Source organism: Malaya genurostris, chromosome 2, assembly GCF_030247185.1.
Source record: "Malaya genurostris strain Urasoe2022 chromosome 2, Malgen_1.1, whole genome shotgun sequence".
NCBI classification, from domain to species: Eukaryota; Metazoa; Arthropoda; class Insecta; order Diptera; family Culicidae; genus Malaya; species Malaya genurostris.
This window is the reverse complement of record NC_080571.1, coordinates 282,437,772-282,454,038: the sequence shown is the minus strand read 5'-3', so window position 1 is coordinate 282,454,038 and position 16,267 is coordinate 282,437,772. Positions and strand designations below refer to the sequence as shown.

The 16,267-nt window shown below is 38.4% G+C and overlaps 2 protein-coding genes across 2 annotated transcripts; both read right to left on the bottom strand.

The window, feature by feature from the left end:
- Nucleotides 1–5,235: 5,235 nt before the first annotated feature.
- Nucleotides 5,236–13,414, bottom strand: LOC131430322 (very long-chain specific acyl-CoA dehydrogenase, mitochondrial-like). The gene is made up of 4 exons (XM_058595200.1): nucleotides 13,284–13,414; nucleotides 7,107–7,293; nucleotides 5,566–7,047; nucleotides 5,236–5,504 (listed from the first exon to the last, which is right to left on the bottom strand). Exons 1-4 carry the CDS (start codon nucleotides 13,340–13,342, stop codon nucleotides 5,361–5,363), a joined length of 1,872 nt encoding a protein of 623 aa, XP_058451183.1. The 5' UTR covers nucleotides 13,343–13,414; the 3' UTR covers nucleotides 5,236–5,360.
- A 222-nt stretch (nucleotides 13,415–13,636) lies between these two features.
- LOC131430321 (very long-chain specific acyl-CoA dehydrogenase, mitochondrial-like) lies at nucleotides 13,637–15,711 on the bottom strand. The gene is made up of 3 exons (XM_058595199.1): nucleotides 15,584–15,711; nucleotides 13,849–15,517; nucleotides 13,637–13,781 (listed from the first exon to the last, which is right to left on the bottom strand). The coding sequence occupies exons 1-3, from the start codon at nucleotides 15,649–15,651 to the stop codon at nucleotides 13,638–13,640; spliced, it is 1,881 nt and encodes a 626-aa protein (XP_058451182.1). The 5' UTR covers nucleotides 15,652–15,711; the 3' UTR covers nucleotide 13,637.
- Between the last annotated feature and the right edge of the window lie 556 nt (nucleotides 15,712–16,267).

Sequence of the window (16,267 nt, the reverse complement as noted above, 5' to 3'; positions counted from 1 at the left end):
TTTTCGACAATTGACCTGTGTAGCGCATTCTTCCACGTGGAATTGAATGAAGATTGTCGCCATCTTACTAATTTTTTTGCTGGAGATCAGATGTATCGTTATCGGCGTCTTCCGTTCGGGTTGTGCAACGCCCCAGACATTTTCCAAGAGTCATTACAAACGGTTGTTCTAGCCGGATGTAGAGGAGCCGTGAATTATCTGGATGATATTTTGGTCTCGGGGAAAACAATAGAAGAACATGATGAAAATCTAGCAAAAGTTTTGGCATGTTTGCAAAACCATAACGTGAAAATTAACAAGGAAAAATGCGTTTTTAGGAAACAAATCGTAAATTTCATTGGTTTCACAATTTCATCCGATGGATGGCTGGTAGCAGAGGATAAAGTTGCAGCTATCAAACGTTTTCGAAATCCTGAATCAACACACGAAGTTAAGAGTTTTTTGGGTCTGATCAACTTTGTAGACAGATTCATTCATAATCGTGCCGATAAAACAAAAAAACTCCGGGAATTGGCAAAAGCAAACTATTTTTACTGGAATCAGGAGCTTGAAGACGAGTTTGAATTTCTTAAAAATAATGCCTTGAATATAATTAAAAAATTGGGATATTTCAAAAAAGAAGACAAAACCGAAATATATGTGGACGCCTCTCCCTACGGTTTAGGCGCTGTACTGGTGCAATTTGATGCAAACTCCGTACCGAGAGTGATTGGATGCGCTTCTAAAACATTATCGGAAACGGAACGGAAGTATCCTCAAACTCAACGAGAAGCCTTGGCAATGGTTTGGGGAATAGAACGATTCTCTATGTATTTAATGAGTTTGAATTTCACGGTTCGAACGGATGCCGAATCCAACGAGTTCATATTCGGAGGTTTGCATAGAATTGGCCGAAGAGCTGTTTCAAGAGCAGAAGCATGGGCTTTAAGACTTCAGCCGTACCAATTTCAAGTAAAGCGAATACCTGGCGATGCAAATGTGGCTGATGCTCTTTCCAGGCTGGTAACCAAATCACAAATCGCAACATCTTTCGATGACACGGATGAGAAACATTTACTATATTTCTTGGACGCGGGTATGTTAGAAATATCTGTGAACGACATTGAAGAGCATGCACAAAGAAGTGAAGAGATAAATCGAGTAAAAAAAGCGATGAAAACCGGCATTTGGGATTCTGATTTACGACGTTTTGAATGCCAATCTAAGGAACTTCACGTGCTCGGATCTGTTTTGTATAAAAACAACCAAATAATACTTCCAAGTACTCTACGACAGAAGGCTATTGATTCTGCTCATCAAGGTCATCTGGGAGTATGCTCCACTAAACGAATATTGAGGAACTACTTTTGGTGGCCGGGAATGTCAAACGATGTGGAGTCACGTTTGAAGCAGTGCGAAACATGCCTGCGGTTGTCAAAAAGAAATCGACCCATTCCACTCTGTAGCAGAGATATGCCAAGTGGCCCATGGGAAATATTACAAATTGATTTCTTTTCTGATAAAAGTTTTGGTACTGGTGAATTCTTAGTAGTAGTAGACACGTACTCTCGTTACTTGCATGTGATTGAAATGAAAAACATGGATGCAGATGCTACAAATGCTGCTCTCAATAAAGTTTTTCAAGTTTGGGGTTACCCGTTAATATTACAGAGTGATAATGGACCTCCTTTTCAAAGCTCTAATTTCGTAAAAACATGGGAAGACAAAGGGATCAAAGTTCGAAAATCAATTCCCTGGAGTCCACAGTCAAACGGTGCTGTAGAAAGACAAAACGAAGGAATTAAAAAGGCATTGGCAGCATCTAAAATAGATCACGTGAATTGGAGACAAGCTTTGGAGAAATACGTACACATACATAATAAAATAAGACCTCTTTCAAGATTGGGAGTAACTCCATTTGAACTTCTAGTTGGACGAAAGTTCAGAGGATTGTTCCCTTGCACATGGGCAAGAGAATCTGAAACTATTGATCGAGATGATGTAAGAGAAAAGGATGCATTCTATAAGTTGGTTAGTACGCAATACGCGGATTTGAAAAGAGGCGCTCAACCATCAGATTTAGTCGTTGGTGATAAGGTTATTTTAACGCAATTAAAGAAAATAAAAAGTGATGCAACCTTTGGCAATGAAAAATTTACAATTGTAGCAAGAGACGGAGCAAAGATCGTAGTATGTAGCGAGAGAGGAGTCCTATTTTCTAGAAATGTAGCGGATGCAAAAAAAGTCACGGGAAAGACCAGCAGTTAAAATCGTGAAATCGAGGAATATGCAGAAAGGCATTCCTCGCCGGGATCTCCTATAAAAAATTTCAACATGGAATTATCAGACAATACTGAGGATCACGAAATTAATTGCGACATTTCCGTCACAAATGAATCATGTCGAGATAGTATAACAAAAGATGGAATTAAAAATGAAAAACCGAAACGCCAACTCCGTAAGCCAAAAAAATTTGATGATATGTTGTTATATACAATTTTTGAATAAGAGTGGAAGTGGAATGACATGTAGAAGCTAGTAAGATTACAGTAATGGTAAGATTTAAAAAAAAATCGGAAATGATAATAAATGAATTAACATACAGTCTGAGTGCGATTTTAATTCTATGTCTTTTGATTTGTCCCTTTCATAATCTGGAAAACAGTTCTTTATTAGTATGAAATATCGCTTATTCCCCTCGTCGATGTACACCGAGCATATATATATATATATATATATATATATATATATATATATATATATATATATATATATATATATATATATATATATATATATATATATATATATATATATATATATATATATATATATATATATATATATATATATATATATATATATATATATATATATATATATATATATATATATATATAATACGATTGTTAAACTCAACCAATGAGAGTGCTTCACCTCGAATGCACGCACCTAAGCAGTTATAAATAGGAGAAACAGACAATTTCTTGCTCATTCTTGACACGAACTTTGAAGGCAACGGATCGCAAAAAAAAAAAAGGAACCAGCAGCAGCAGCATACCATCAAAGAAGAGGCAGTGATATTCGGACGAAGATGATGGCCGATAAGCGGGAACCGGACGAAGCGGACGACGACAAGAGAGTGATAAGTTTTTGATCGTGAATATCTCTTGTTATATCTAACGAATCAACATAATTTTGTCTACATGCCATCGGAAATATGATCACAATATTATGATAAAATTTTCAATTGTGTGACATAATCTCAAATAATTCAAAATTAAACTTTTCTGAAATGTTTGGTATAAACAAGTATCAAAGAGGATAATTCATAAGGCGCGTTTGCCTTTCTCGTATTTCGAAAGCTCATAGCTCAGTGATCTGTGAAAGGATTTATATAATCTAACTACCAGTAGAATCGAAATTTTTCAACTCAAACGTGTATAGCAACAGAATTAAAGTATTTCAATAGTACACTATTGAAAAACCTGTCTCATTTGACCCATGTCAACACAAGCCAATCAGAACGCGTTCTGAGGAGAGAACAAAATATCTGCTGCTGTTCGCGAAAAATGTTCCGAACAGTGCTTAATATCATAGTGAGTTCCACAATTTGATCCTTCTGAAAGGCAGAAATAAATCCCGTAGCATCCTGATAGTTTCTTTCAATGAAATGCAAATCCAAATTGAAATAATCAACATTAATATTCTGTATGCGGCTATTTTTATAGCCGTTAGGACCGCCTATTTTTGAAAAAGCTACAAACGAAATCACGTAAAAAGAAACCTCTTAACAAAAATTGGATCAGTTTGGATTCTATCGCCACTGCGAGCAGATGTATTGTGTGTCGTTTGCAAAGCTAGTTTCGCTTCCGACACGAGCGATTACGTCACAGCTGCCAGTTGTTTGCATTGGTGAAAAAACAACGAAAAGAGGACAACGGTTGAGAGCATCACATAAAATCAGTTGTTCTAATGGCTCTAGAAGTTTTCTAATGAACTATTAGGATTTTTTGTTCGTAAATCGGAGGTAAATATCCTCAGTTTAGTGCAAATCTAGAACTGTTTGATTAGATTTGTGCACTTTTCGCTGTGTTAAAATCACAGTAATCGAGATCAAGTGGAGCCTTCCTTGTTTTGCGAAAAATGGGAAAAAGGGGAATGCTTGCATAATTCATACAATTGATCAACTAACTGATATTCGGAAGTGTTAAGGAACATGTCAGTTGTTTTCGTTTTCATGATATCCAGTTAAGTCTCTGACATTACACACCCGCCTTTTTCTAACACACACATTAATGAGATCGGGCAAAAGAGAGTAAAACATTGTTCGCCTGCAGAGGTACACACGGTATGTAGGCTAGAATGAATTTAACGTGCTTTATATTTACACTCTTAGAAAAAATTAATTTTACCCTTGACGTAAATTAAAGCTTGCCATAATTTTTTCAGTGATAACACAATATTACATCTATTAAATTAACTGTGAAGTTAATGATATGACTTATCTTTACAAGATTTGATGTGTAAAGTTAAGTGAAATACGGCGCTCCTTTTATGTGCATCTATATTGACATAAGTTTACACCATTTTTTCTAAGTGTGTACACAGTTGGTAACATCGTGAGTTTCTCTCTTTAATACTCATTGATATAAAAATGTTTAGAAAAGTATAATCACAGATAACAGATATACAGGCTCGAACAAAATTTTTCAAAATCCTGTGTAAATTTCCGCCTGCCACCTACTCGACTATTCGCCGCGATCTTTCAAAACGTTCCACTACGTTCCGGAACGATAACAAAATCCTCCAGCCTGTTTTATAAATATTTCAACTACAACAATTTAACCACTTACCACATGATTTCCCTAAGTGTTAGAGGCAAATTTATTTCCATGCGGCATAAATCACACGAGAATTCGAACGGAATAAAACAAAAATAAACTAGCCACTTGAACCAAGAGCAAAACAAAAATCTTGCGTGTAGTGAATGTTGCACCCGAAACTGTGGCTCATGTGAAAGCGGCACCCAAATCGTGGCGGCACCTCGTGTCGATAGTGGTGACATCTGCAAGTGTTCGCCACGCTGCTTGAGCAAATCGAATACTGCAATACTGCTTCGTGATTATTTCGCCAAAAATTCAACCAATATCATTTTTGGCTATCTCTTCACATAATACAGTATTCAGAACACCCAGTGTATTTAAACAAATTTTATTAGATATTGCACCTAAATTAGAGATTTATGGTAAAGCGAGTAAACAGACTAGAATACATCAATGAATTAAACTCAAAAGAAGCTATGATCTAGAATTGACCAACATATAACCTGTACCATATGAACTAGCACTATTCAAAAGCGTTTATTCTCACTAGGAAAATTACAAATTTATTTCCAGTGGTAGCTTATGTACGACACCTCCATTTTCACAAACATTCTTGGCAATTTGGGACATAGTAGAGAAGCTTTCCAAATAGATTCTTTTGTTGATTTGTTTCAAGTTCCCCTGCACTCGACTATGGGCCTGTAAAATTTGAAATTGTAAATAATTAATCAACCCTTAGTAGCACATTCAATCGTCTCACATGAACACACCAAGCCTTAGCCATGAGCACTTCCTGTTCGGCGGACGGTAAATTGATTCTCGCAGCCCGTGTGGCACGTGACAATACGTTGACCATCGCGTAAATATCGATGGCACTGTCAGCCAGCCGGATCAGGAGAAACTGTTCATCAACGATCCTTTTTCCATATTTGAACAGCAATGTTTCCACTGCCAACGCAAATGAGTCGATTGATTCGGCACACAGATGGGCCGAATTCCGCAATGGTTCCACCACAAACGAGCCTAGATCTGTCCCTCCGACACCGAAAGTACGCGCAACTCGGCGTGATCCCTCCTTGAAGATCAGTCCCAAATTTGCAGTTGGGTGTTTGAAGGCCAACTGAAGCTCTTTCAAATGTGATCCAGCGTATTTTATGCCGGATAGAGCAACGAACAACCGCAGGACGTCGTTGGCTCCTTCAAAGATTCGGTAAATTCTAAGATCCCGAAGAATTTTCTCTAGTCCAGTTGGTCTCATGAAACCGTTTCCACCCAAAATTTGGATTGCTTCATCGCAAACTATCCACGCTGCTTCCGATGAAAAAATCTTCGATATTGCCGCTTCCAAATGATAATCTTTCGAGCCGTTATCCATGTTCCCGGCAACCATGTAGCCCATCGATTGTGTCACATACTGTAGGGTAGTCATACGAGCCAACTTTTCCTGTACATTTCCGAATTCCTTTAAATGTTTGCCAAATTGAACTCTGCTATTTGCGTGCTCGACCGCTTTGGTAATGCACGTGCTCATTATGCCAGCCATTGTTCCAGCCATACCGAACCGACCATTGTTTAAAATATTCATCGCCACCTTGAACCCATTTCCCTCTCCTCCAAGTACGTTTTCTACCGGAATCCTAACATCGTCAAAATAAACCTCGGTAGTATTCGTACAGCGAATTCCCATTTTATCCTCAGGAGGCCCACTGGTCACTCCACCGAAGCCTCGCTCAACTATAAAGGCAGTAACTTTATCTTTTTTCTGGCCGGTTCTCGAATCAGTTACTTCAGTTTTGGCAAACACAGTAAACAGATCCGCAATGCCACCACCGGTAATCCAAAGCTTCGAACCATTGAGAATGTAGTACTTTCCGCACTCACTCTTCACGGCACGGGTCCGGATGGAACTGGCATCCGAACCGGACCCAGGTTCGGTTAGAGCAAAGGCGGCAACAGTTCGTCCAGTTGACACCATCGGAAGATACTTCCGTTTTTGTTCCTCGCTTCCATAGAGCAATATTCCCTTCCAACCGATGCTCTGATGAGCTCCGAGTACCACCGCCAGTCCCAGATCTACTGCGCCAACCACCGAACACATTGTCGCATATCCAGTGTTTGACATGTTCAGTCCTCCGTATTCCTCTGGTATCATCAAAGCATAACCCCCGGTTTCCCATAGTTCGTCCAGAACTGCTTCCGGAGGCCGACCAAGTCTTTCGCTTTCTGCCGGATCGTACCGTTCCTGGAATCGAAACGGACATTTATGAATTGGAAGAGCTTATAGATCACTGAAGAACTTACACTGAAAAACCGCTGCACCGGCTCGGCTAGCGAACGGATGTATTCCTTCTGTTCCTCGTCGGCTGCTTCCGGATAAGGAAATACCTGGCCGAAGTGGATTTCGCCTCGAAACAAGTTAGCTACGAAAGAGGTGTTAACGGTTTGGTCGCTGACATTGGATCGCCGTGCTAAGCTCATACGAAGGTATCTGAAGTATAAATGGTAAATTTAGACGAACATTCCGTTTGGAAATATAATTAGTGATATTTTTTCCCAGAATCCTCAAATCGAAGTGCATCTCCAGAAAGTCGATCAACAATAACAAAAATTTTTATAGTCACAATGGAATCAGTCGATTCAAAATTCTAGATGGCGTCTTTCTTCATAAATCGAAACGTTTTCGAAACGCATTTGGACGAGAATTTTTTTTGGAAAAGGATGTTAGAGGTCAGTGTTGGGAAAATCATGATCAGAAAAAGTTTATTTCATTATCACTCGTGAAAAACTCAGTTCCAAAATTTTTCCAAAAAAAAAGCTGAGACTGAAAAAATCACTTCCTGAATTTTCATTCATGAATCAAGCTTCCAACAAACAAGGAACCACGAAGTGATTTTTTTTGCGTCAGCGAAATTTATATTATCAGATCCGAATGAATTCCGAATCAATTTCGAATCGGTGAGAAAATTTCATTCGGAATGCCAGGTGGAAATCATAATGAATTCCGAATAAATTTAAGCTCCAGTGCATCAACAGATCCCGAATGAATTTCGCCTCAGAAATCTATCAGAATTGATGGAGAAGATGCGGAATAAATTGTCGATTTCTTCTTATTCTTTCTAGTTTGTTTTGTTTTCGCGCTGATATGCAGTTTATTTCTACATAAAAAAATGTAACACTCAAGTGTCAGATTTTAACAAAAAGTTAAAATTCACCACGAAATGGTTCACAGCCTTAGAATTCCAGCATAAACTGTTGAAATTCGCTGGAAATGAGCAAAAAGTCCTACCTTAGTCAGCATCATCCATTCCTCTAACTGGAGTATAACAAATTGGCGTAAGCCGCTTAGATGTTAATAAAATGAGCGAAAACTTAATGACATTTGTAATGTCACTGTCAATCGGGTTGAACGAGCACACAACTCAGGCAAAAAATCTAGCACTGAACCGATCAAGCATTGAAAAATCGAGCAGTCGTGTAAGAATTCATTACTCATTCCATCATTTTGATAATGTGGGCCCTACCTTAAGCGGCTCATACACGCTCAGTTTTCCGGACAGTTTCTCGTGAACGATTAACTGAAGTGACAGAAAAGTTCATCCGTCCAAACATTCGGTTTGTTGACTGAAGTTCTCGAGCTGAGTTTCATCAGGTTAACTGATCAGTTCTTCAGTTAATCGTTTAGTTCGTCAGTTTTCTTTTGATCAGAATAATGTGCCTCCATGAAAAAAAACTAATGAAACTGACATGAAGACTAAACGCAAAACTTTTATTCTGAAAAGATTCCAATGCCCAAAACTGTACACGGAAAATAAAAACTACCATTTGTATGGCTTCCACTTAATTGTGAGTTCTTCCATAAATACGTTTATTTCTTAAGGCAGTGTACATAAGTTTTTTTTCGCCATAGCATCATTTCTACATAGAATTCTTATCCTAACATAATTTTAGTGTAGACACAACGATTTGAATTTAATAAAACACATTTCACTTCTTTTTTTAAATATCACATTAGGTATTTCCACAGATAACAGATATACAGGCTCGAACAATTTTTTTCAAAATCCTGTGTAAATTCCAAATTTGCTATACGTTGGAAACACTACTGCCACCTACTCGACTGTTCGCCGCGATTTTTCGAAACGTTCCACTACGTTCCTGAACGATAAAAAAAATTCTCCTGCCTGTTATATAAATATTCTAACTATAATAATTTTAACACTTATAACACGATTTCCCTCAGTGTTAAAAACAATTTTATTAAAAATAAACTTGTCATTTTAACCAACCGCAAAACAAAAATCTAGCGTGAAGTGAATGTTGCACCGCAAATTGTGGCTCATGTGAAAGCGGCACCCAAATCTTGGTGGCATTTCGTGTCGATCGTGGTGACATCTGCAAGTGTTCGCCACGCTGATTGAGCAAATTTTACACACAGTTCATATGTGATCCTGTATATTTGTTATCTGTGGTATTTCGTTATTTATTATTAAATCTACTCATGAATATTATTTGATCCAAACGATTTACTGCTGAAAACTATAAAATAAGCTGTTATTTTTATACATTTTGTTGATAATGTCATAAACTATTTTGAGTTTGTTTGTATCGTTACATCATTTCTATTAAAATTTAGCTATTGGATGAACTAATGGACGCAGTTGGAATTAGAACTAAGACTTAAAAGGGTAATGTATTAAATGAAACTCCAACTGTCTTTATGAAATGATAAAGAAGTTTCATGTAAGGTAGGTCACGACAAGCAAGAATGTCTCGAGCTATTTAAATGAATTTTTTTCATAAATACGTTTATTTCATAGGCAATATACACAAGTTTTTCTTCGTCGTGGCATCCACAATCCATAGTACTTTAAACCTAATACATTTCGAATATCTTAATAATATTTTGGTATTCATTAGTTAATCTAAACACTGTTTTTATCAAGCGATTTGCTATTATAAATTACATTGAATAAAATACATTCATTTTGTACATGATCTTATACCTATTTCAAGTTTGTTTGTATCAGTTCATCACTTTTATTTATTATAAGATAGTTGGCTATTGGTTGAACTCATGAAAGAGAAAACAGTTTAACATGAAATAAAATTCAAATTGGAACTCCAATAGAAAGAAGTTTCATGTTTGTAAGGCCACGATAAGCAAGAATGTCTCGAACTGGAACATTGGATGGTCTACCTTGGGTACGCAAAGAATTTATTTGTTGAGATCTGACATTACGATACTCCACGCATGTCCAAACGACATGATCAATTTCGCGATAACCTTCGCCACAAGCACAATGATTAGTCTCGGAAAGTCGAATTCGAAGGTAATGTGCATCTAACGTGTAGTGGTTGGACATGAGCCAGGACATCACACGAGTGAAATCCCTACTCACATCCAGTCCCCTGAACCATGCCTTTTTTCGATATTTTGGGAATAATTGAGTGCATCCACCGACCCAGAACATCTTTATCCCAAGAAGCTTGCCAGCTGGCAAGTGTTATTTGGCGAGATGCGCTGTAGAATTCGTTGAACGTAATAGGTCTATCGTAAATTTCACCACCAATAGCACCCCATTTGGCCAGGATGTCCACTTTCTTATTACCTAGAATGGAGCAATGAGCTAGGACCCAAATTATTGTAATCCGGTAATTACTATTCAATATGACGTTCAAATACTGTCTTATTTTGCCTAAGCAAAACGGTTAATTCTTGCCAGCCATTTTCTCAGAGTCAATATGCCTGAACTTACTTGAAAATATTTATGGGGTTTCCATCGAGCGTTTTGGGATTTCTACGCACATCGCATTGCATGGACGTATCGAAAAATAAAGTTGAGTCAGGGACATTTAGGAGGCTGTCACGGATAGGAATATATCTTGAAGGGTTGGTTTCCTGTGACATATGGTTAAAATATACTGTCATGAATCTTGTTTGAGATTGAAGCTCAACTAGCCTTTCGAAGTTATTAATAACCAGGGGTTTTAGTAGCTTAGTTGTGAGTTCTTCTGAATCTTTTCTTTAATTCGCTCCTTCTATTGTTGTCAAAATACAAAGAGCAAAACCAGACAACAGCGAGCGTTTCGTTCAATTAGTCTTTCTGACAGCTGTAAATGAGCTGTCACAAAGACTAATTGAACGAAACGCTCACTGCTGTCTGGTTTTGCTCTTTGTATTTTGACAACAAAACGAAAATGCAAATTGAATTGTTTTCATCAGAAAATTTCCGTAACCGTTCCATGCCGGTGATTAGTAGTCTGATGCCACATATTATTTTGTTTTCATAAGGAATATACTGGCCACCCATTGTTCACGTTCATTTTTCACCGGGCATAGAAACCTCAATAAGCTAAAATTAAGTAAACCGTATCAACCAGAAATTGAGTCAATACGACTCAACTGTTGAGTAAATATAACTTACCATTGAGTAGATATAACTCATTTTTAAGTATTTTTTGCACGAGTCTCACGGAAACTACCTAGAGCCACTTTACCTAACATTAGTTTATTGAACGAAACCCCCAAGTTGGGTGGAATGTACATAAAATAAGGCTGTTTTGCGGTTCCGTGTATATAACTTTAATCTACATTAAGGAGCACTTTGCAAGCAGTATGAGTAAGGAGTGTACCGAAAATAAGCTATCCACAAATTTTTCTTCAAGTTATGATAAAAAAAGATATTTCATTCAAACTAAAAATTGATCCTTTATTGTACGAGGTTAAAGATGAGTATAATGAAAACCGGATAAAATTTAAGTTGTTCCTTCACGAATTTTCGAATTTTTGATCGAAAGCTCTTCATCAAGTTCCGGACAAGTGTTACATCGCATTTTTTGCACGCTACAGTCCAAATTCTTTTGAACTCCTGCATGTTCCCAGCTGCCTTAACAGTCTTCTCGATTGTCCATTAACGTTCGATGGGTCGAAGCTGAGGGCAATTTGGCATTTTCACGTATTGACATTGATTTGTTCTTCATGATTAGAGATACCACTTCCTTATTCAATTTCGGGTTGGAAGAACCGGGTTTTCTGCCTCTTCCTGGTAGCTCATCCAAGGATTAGTGTTCCCCAAACTGATTAATGATGGTTTTAACACTGACATGGTGAATTCCAAACCGCTTCGCCAATTTTCGCATAGTAATACCCTTCAAACTTAGCCATATGTCCAGACCCTTTATTTTCACTTCCTTTTCAATACGCGACATTTTGAAAACGCAGAATTTCAACCGCACAAACAAGTAAACAAACGAAAGCTGACAGCCAAACGCACAGCATGCTGTGATCTGAGCATAAAAAACCATCACAAATACATGCGTACAACAAAAAGGTATGTGGATAGCTTATTTTCGATACACTCCTTAATGTCAACAATGTGTGCGTAAGAACACATTCTTGCGCTTTTTTTCCTGATTTCAATCAATAAATGTCTTCCGTTTTTCTAAAAACTGCTCGAACATTTGATTAGCAACTAACACATTCCTTTATTAATTTACTTTTGCAGAAATAAAGATTTACGTAGATTCTATGGGTAATCCCGCAAAATAGGAACCTATAATTTACCACGCGAAAGGCAATGGATATGTCAGGTTGTCGTAAAACTATTTTTGTTTTGTTTATTTTGTGTAGCGCGATCTGATACAAATGCATTGAAGCAGTGTTGCTTACTTTTTTATTAGAGCATTAAAATCTACATCCATAAAATGTAATTTTCCATCAAACATTGCTGAAAAATCGATCAAAACTGATATTTCATCCAAAAAGTCAGGCTTAACATTCGTTTGAGAATAAACTATTGCCAAAAATAAATTGTTTTCGTTCAAACCACTTTGATAAACTCGTTGCACTGCATAAATAAATACACAGATCTATGACCAGAGATGCGAGGTCTGTAGATTTGTCTGTAAATCTGCAGATTTGGGGTATAGTGCTGCAGATATTTTTTGTTGTGCAGACTTTTACAGACTTTTGAAATTCTCGCAGACTTTCGTCTATATTTACAGACTTTTGAAATTTCTGCGAACTTTTTTTTTTTTTTGCTCGCCAAGTCAATTTTGCGTGTCATACTTTATAGAGAAATTGCTGCCAACAAGACATACTTGCTGACAGCAGATTTTTTTAGATTTACATACCCTGCCTGCAGATATTTGAAATTTTTACCTGGCATCTCTGTCTATGACATACGTTCCAGATAAAATGCAGGTGATACACAAATTACCAACACAAGTAAACTTGGTTTACATTTGATCCTTAAAATTTTCTGACTACGTGGTGTCTCACAGATACAGTTACACTTTTGAATGTTTCTGGAATGCAATCAGACACGTTTTTCGAAATAAATACCAGGGGAAAAACATTGCACTACCTATGAATTAATTTTGTAAAGATAATAACAGAATCTTTCATCAAATATATTAAGCAATAACCATCGACAACTTTGAGATAAATTGAAGAATCTTTATCAACACTCGGCTTACCGTGAAGTTACTTTCAATGCCGTGTTTCTGCACACTACAGTCACTCCTGTTCTAATCATTCCAAATATGAATTAATATGCTAATCACTTCCTTTTGAACGCAAATAATGCTAAAGTCTGTCTAAGTAATTCGTTCACTGGTCTGACACTGAACCGGGGATATTTAGTTCAACAAAGTTAAAATCGTTATCAGTTACTGAAGTAGACTAAAATACATGATAAAATCAGTTTTTATCAAACCTAATTTTGGTATTATCTCCGTTTACCGACATGTGCACAGTACATTACCCCCTACTGAAGGTTGTATATTTAGGTGATCGAATTGAAATGTTTAAATGTTTTTATCCACAAGGATTCATTTCATCAACTCGAGTGGAAGTTGCTGTACGACTTCTCCATTATCACAGACATTGCGGGCAATCCGTTTCAGCACATCACAATGTTTGATAAACTGCCCTGAATTAATTTGTTGGAGGTTCGCGTGCACTCGTTCACTTGCCTATTGAAAAGAGCATTCAGTTACTTGTTTGTTTCACACATAAAAAATGTACCGAATCTGTAATTACCTCGACACACCAGGCAACCGTCATCAGTTGCTCATGCCCAGCGGAAGGAATATTCCTTTCGATTGCTCTGGTTGCTCGTGACAGTACACTGGTCATTCCGTAGATATCGATGGCACTATCGGCCAACCGTTTCAGTATGAATTGCTGTTCTTGGATATTTCTTCCATACTTTATTAAACAGGACTGCATCGTTTTGCCAAACAGCTGAACACACTCGGAACACCGTTGAGCAGATTCCTTAAGGGAGCTAGCGACGTATTCGCTCAGGTCGGTCCCATTCTGAATGCCGATAGTACGGGCCACTCGACGGGATCCTTCCTTGAAAATCAGCCCTAGATTAGCGGTCGGATTTTCAACGGCACGCTGTATTTCTCGCAGTTGCAAACCTGCGTATTTCGCCCCCGTGAGTGCAATGAACATTCTCAGGACGTCATTCGCTCCTTCGAAGATTCGGTAAATTCGGACATCACGTAGAAACTTCTCCAAACCAATCTCCTTCATGTATCCGTTTCCACCGAGAATTTGAATCGCTTCATCGCAAACCGCAAAAGCGGCTTCGGAAGAAAATACCTTCGAAATAGCCGACTCTATTTGGTAGTCGGTGAAACCGTTGTCGATGTTGCCGACTATCATGTACACTATCGACTGGGTCACGTACTGGTACATAGCCATGCGGGCCAGCTTCTCCTGTACGTTGCCAAACTCTGCCAGTTTTCGTCCGAATTGGACTCTTCTGGTTGCATGTTCCGTGGCAGCCTGAATGCATGTTCGCATCATGCCGGACATGCTTCCACCCATTCCAAATCGACCGGTATTCAAAATTGACACAGCAAGCTTAAATCCGTTTCCTTCTCCGCCAAGTACATTCCCGACTGGAACCCGCACATCGTCGAAGAAGACAGAACTTGTGCCCGATATCGTAATACCCATTTTGTTCTCCAGTGGACCACTGGAAACACCTTTGAAGTTGCGCTCAACGATGAATGCTGTAATTTTATCCTTGACTTCTCCAGTTTGACGGTCCAAAACTTCTGTTCGCGCAAAAACTGTAAATATACCAGCCTCGTTTCCACCGGAAATCCATAACTTCGAACCATTCAGCGTATAGTATTGGCCACAGGCACTTTTCACCGCTCGCGTTTTCAGCGCATTTATGTCCGACCCCGCACCTGATTCGGTCAGGGCCAGTGCCGCCATTGTTCCCCCTCTCGTTACCAGCGGTAAGTACTTTTTCTTCTGTTCCGTAGTCCCATACAAATGTATTCCATTCCACCCAATGCTCTGATGGGCTCCAATGTAAACCGCCAGTCCAAGATCTACTGCCCCGACCGTTTCCGCTAGTGTTGCGTACGTAGTCGTAGACGCCCCAAGTCCACCGTACTCTTCGGGAGCTGCCATTCCAAACAGTCCCATCTCCCACATGATCTGTACGGTTTTCGGATCTGGACTGCCGATTCTTTCCGCTTCGGCAGGATCATGTTCGTTGCGGAAGATTCTGTTGATCGGATCCATCATATCGTGTATAAGCGACTTCTGATCTTCTGGTGGTTCCGGGTATGGGAAAACCTGAACCGGTACGATATCTCCTCGAAATACATTCGTCATGAATGAAGTGTTTTGTGGAACCGGTTCAGAGTTATGTCGAGGCTGAGAGGCGACCGATAGGGATCTAGTTCCAAGTCGAATCCGATATATTAGAACTATAACGATTGAATTAACAGAATACCTTAATTACCTCTTAAACCAGACCACGTTAATCTGGCATCTAGTTCTACTGAACAGCAGTGTACTCCAACGTGACATCGTCAACTGATTCCGGGCGGTACCGAACGTTCTTCGCAAAAGTTCGCGACAAACTGAACGCCAGTTCCTTAATGATGCATTTATTTGACGCAGACAGTCGGGTTTAAAATAATCGAACAATCATAATATCTGAGAAAGCTTAATCAATTTTTCGATTCACGATTACAGTGTTAACATTTAGCATCCGGAATCCGACTCTTATCTATGTTAAGCGTGACTGCAGTGACAATTCCCTGCAGTTTACGTCCACATTAGGTTGACTCCAGTTTTCATATGCTTGCAGAAATAATGTTCGTTTTTATTTTAATCATGCATTTTTTTGTTTAGCATAACCCTAATGCTTAAACTCGTTAAAGTTTCCATCCTGTTTATCATCGATCAAACAAGCACAGTGAGAAACTTAATGCTAACATAATGGCGAAGACCTTGAAAAAGTTCAAAAATTAAAAAAAAGTCTTCTGTACCAACGTCAGGAAATTGTTGAAGCATTGTACAAGTTTTTCATTCATCCAAAAACGACCCAGAACTCATTCATAACTGTAGTTCAAAAAACGGTAGACAACAAAACTGTAAAAGACAGATAATTCCACAACGGCAAATAGGGTAACGGCTCCCT